Below are 4,036 nucleotides of genomic sequence, written 5' to 3' on the forward strand. Positions count from 1 at the left end.
ATTAGCTGGGCATGGTGGCGCGTGCCTGTAATCCCAGCTACTTGGGAGGCTGAGACAGGAGAATCACTTGAACCAGGGAGGTGGAGGTTGCAGTAAGCCGAGATCACACCACTGCTCTCCAGCCTGTCGACAGAACGAATCTCCATCTCGGAAAAACAAAAACTGAAAAGTTAGCCTTCTGCCCGAAGCCCGTACAGGGTTTTTCTGGGGAGGGAAGGCAGACTCCAAGTTCCACACCAAAATTTGCATTACACACCTTTTCCTAACTAGGCTTCTGTATACTTGCGTGTGGACTTGACTAGTGTTGAACAATCAACCCAACCACTGAAAAACTTGTCTTCCTTCAAACAGTAGAGAGAAACAACACAAGTTCTGGTGGGAGGCACCACCCATCCCCCACCAGCTAGATCGTACCCAACACAGGTGTGGGGGCCACTGCCCTAGACATCAAGTTTATTGTGCTGTTCTCACATTCAAAACCCAACCCCCTCTCCCACTGGGGGAGGACAGAGGGAAGGATTTTCACAGTACCTGCGTGCCTCCCTGCCAGGCTTCCCCCTCGAACCCTCAGTCCATCTATCCATGGTCCACTGAAATGCAGCTAGGGACAAGAGCTAGGGACAACAGCCGAGGAGAAATGGGAATCTCTCTCCTTGGGAGAATAGGAGGAAAGGGCTAGAGAATTTGATATCCTCCCACCTCCCATACCCTAAGAGAACAGAGGTCAGCAAACAGTCCATGCCATCCAGCCTGGGAGGCTGGGGGAGAGGAAGATGATGGTGACTCCAGCACAGCCAGCCTTGCTGCACAGGTGCCAGAGGCGTAGGGAGGAGGCTGAGGCAGCGATGGAAGAAAAGCTTTCTTTGCAGATCCAAGAAAGGAAACTATTTTTGGAGTCAGGAAAGACCCTGGGACACTTTCCTCTTCCCCCAGGTCCTTGGGAGCAGCAAGGGCATCCTCTTCACACTTTCTGTTCAGGGGGCCACTTAGTGGCTGGGGGATCGGGCCTTGTGGAACAGGTACACAGGACGCTGGAAGCCTGAGGGGAGGAGGGGAGAGGGAGTGATCAGAAGGGGTTGGCAGCACCTCAAGAATCCCCACGGGGGTCTGCACTCTTTTAGCCAGGACCAGCCTCCCGGACAAAATAAACCAGCCTTACCTTTAGAGGTGTTGTGGGGTGTGGCCACAAGCTCATAGCTGGAGAAGCCCACGTCTGGGGATGTCAGGTAGGAACTGAACTGCTCTGGCTTCAGTTGGATTCGGTAGTAGTTCTTGTAGATTGTTTCCTAAGGAGAGGGGCAAGGGACCACACTTCAACACACTGCCACCTCCCCTGGCCAAGGGCGATGCCCACCTCAGGGTCTTTTCTTGCCTCAACCAAAGGAAGGATTATTCCCTCCACACCCAACTCACCGTAAGGGTCTTTCTCTTGCCATACGACGACCAGGGTTGGGGCTCTAGAACCAGGATGCCTCCAGGGCGTAGGTGCCGGTAGATCCGGCGAAACATGCGCTTCAGGCCCTCATCTCCCCAGTTCAGATGCACCCACTTGGTGAGGCTGAGGCAGAGCACCACATCATACTCAGGTGTTTGGGCCTCCACCAGGTCATCTCGATCCAGCACATAATTACCCTGAGGGCAAGTATCAGCAGGCAGTGAGGTCAACGGAGGGAATCGAAGAACCCCTGCTCCCAGGCAACCTGCTCTGAGGCCGATGGAGTCCTGCCGCCTCACTTTAGCCCGTGGCCACGTTCTTCTCAGACTAACTCCCAAAAGGTGCCTGCCCTCTTTGAGTTTTGTTTTCTCCTCTACACCTTCCTGCCTCTGCTTCTTACTACTGATGGTAAGCCAAAAATGTTGAGGGAGCCGGAGTAATTTTTTAAATGTTGCAAATTATCCATGAGGTCTTCTATAGCTGGGGTCCCAGGACCATATCCTGTGCTTATTCTCACCCACAGACATTAAGTGGAGTGACTGCAGGTTTTGCAAGGGTAACCAACCCAGGTTTCAAAGGCAGACCTGTGGTTCCTTCCCCGCAGTTGGGGCTGGCAAAGTTTCACGCCTATTCTTTCCTTTCTCTGAGAGAAATGAAGAGCCACATCCTTTAGAAAGCCTTTTCTAGAAGATAAGCTCATCACAACCCTCTAAAAAGACCATTCTTCAAGGCTTAACCCAATGCAATGCCAAAGATCCCAGCAGGTGGCCTAACTGGAGAGTTCTCTGGGGAGCTGTGTGGGGTCAGGGGACTCCGTGGGGCATGGGGCTCTCCTCTCTGCAGAGGAGTTTCTGGTTCTTCCCTCTCCCATTATCTAGAGTCAATGTGGAGAGGATCTACAGCCAAGTCACTTGAGTTCCTGACACTCTTCAACAAACTGTCTAGAAAAACAAAAGCCGCTGATGGGAGCAAGGTGGCTATCAAAGGGCAGAAACGCCAATATTAGTCTGCTGCTACCCTAATCTTCCTAGAAGACATTCCATGCCCGACCCCCATTCTCAGGCTCCTTCAGTCAATCTGAGGACCAAGTTCCACCTGGATCGAATTCCCTAGTGAGCAGCAGCCTTCAAGGGAAGGGAAGGTGGACCAGTGTGGATTATAGGCCAAGCCCACAGCACTGCAAAAAAAAAGAGAGTCTTCCTTTATCTTGGAGATCCTTGCAGTCATGAGAAAGGACTCCAGGGTCAATGCCCCAAGGTAGAGACCCCACCTTTCCAGGTTATAAGAGGGGAGAGACGCCCAGCAGAGACTCTCACTTGCCAACCCAGACGCCTCTTTTGAGGAACTGGGTCATAACCTTCCCTGCCACATTCCCGTTTAATCTCATCTTCACACCTGACCCCTATTCCAAGAGCCTCTGGACCCTCTTACCGTGACGAAGACAACATTGTTGGGGAAGACTGATGTGTCCGCTCCATCCAAGGGCACTTGGGGGGCAGCGATGGGACCCCGGCTGGCAGTCAGCGAGGCTGGGAAGCAGCTCCTCTTTCGAACGGTGGTGGTCCCTTCCTCACCCTCTGCCCCGGGGTCCCCTTCCACAGTCTGAGGTGGGAGACGCAGCTCCTCGGAAAGGTAGTGTCGGATGTTCTGACGGGCAGAATGGATGAGCCGGGAATCTATATCCAAGCCCACCATGCGGGACGGGCCCCACTTGCAGGCAATGCTCAGGGTCAGATGGCCCACATTGCAGCCCAGATCTAGGACGTCCCGGCCCCGAAACCACTCAGGCTTCAACACCCGAAGGCGCCCATCCTCACAGGAAGGATTGCGGTACCCATAGTATTTGCAGTAATTCCCATACTGGAACTTGCGCTGTTGCTTTTTGAAGCCTGCTGCAGGCAGTGGGTGGTGGTGGTGGTGACGGCCTCCCCAACTCCCTCGGCCCTTTTCCTTGGAACCCTGGCCTCCACCCCTAGCCCCTGCCTCCGACTTGCTGGAAGTCCTGCGACGTTTGCGATGTCGGGAGGAGGAAGATGGGGGTGCAGAGGTAACTGAGGCAGCTGGAGGGGCTGATAGGGAGCCTGAGGGACCCTGTAGAGCAGATGGAAGCGGAGACACCACTTCATCCCTGCAGTTGATGGCTGTGTTGAGTTCATAGGGTTGGGGGGCATCCCGGTTCTGGCCTCTGTGCCGCGGCTGCTGTGAGGCGCCCTCCCCGTGGAGTGAGGGGGTGAGAGGGGCTGTGGGCAGCACGGGGTGGCTCTCACTCCCTCCGGCTGCCTGCTGCTGCTGGTGGTGCTGTCCCCGGTGTCTATGCCGCTTCCGACCAGTCTTGAGTGGCGAAGCAAGAACTACATGGCCCTCATCAGTGCAAGTATTGAGACTGAGCGGGTCAGTAATATCTTTGGGGATGAGGATCTCCACTGGATCTCGCCCTTTGGCCGGAAGGGGGGATGACTTAGGGGTCTCTGCGTTGAGGGCGCGGCTCACTTCCTCATCCAGGAGGCTATTCAGGTTCAGGGGATCAAAGATATTGCCCCCCAGGAGAAAGTTGGAGGGTAACACAGAGTCACAGTCCGAATTCACCCGCCTGCGCCTCTT

General features: G+C 54.7%; 1 protein-coding gene across 1 annotated transcript in view; it reads right to left on the reverse strand.

Moving 5' to 3' along the window:
* Window positions 1-424: 424 nt before the first annotated feature.
* MEPCE (methylphosphate capping enzyme) overlaps window positions 425-4,036 on the reverse strand; it is a 14,287-nt gene continuing 10,675 nt past the window's right edge. The window contains exons 7-10 of the mRNA XM_011985824.1: window positions 2,867-4,036; window positions 1,414-1,632; window positions 1,160-1,286; window positions 425-1,039 (exon numbers count right to left, since the gene is read on the reverse strand). Of these exons, the coding sequence (XP_011841214.1) occupies window positions 987-1,039; window positions 1,160-1,286; window positions 1,414-1,632; window positions 2,867-4,036 (1,569 nt within the window). The 3' untranslated portion in view covers window positions 425-986. The remainder of the gene's footprint in view (window positions 1,040-1,159; window positions 1,287-1,413; window positions 1,633-2,866) is intronic.

This window comes from Mandrillus leucophaeus, unplaced genomic scaffold (assembly GCF_000951045.1).
Source record: "Mandrillus leucophaeus isolate KB7577 unplaced genomic scaffold, Mleu.le_1.0 Scaffold29, whole genome shotgun sequence".
NCBI classification, from domain to species: Eukaryota; Metazoa; Chordata; class Mammalia; order Primates; family Cercopithecidae; genus Mandrillus; species Mandrillus leucophaeus.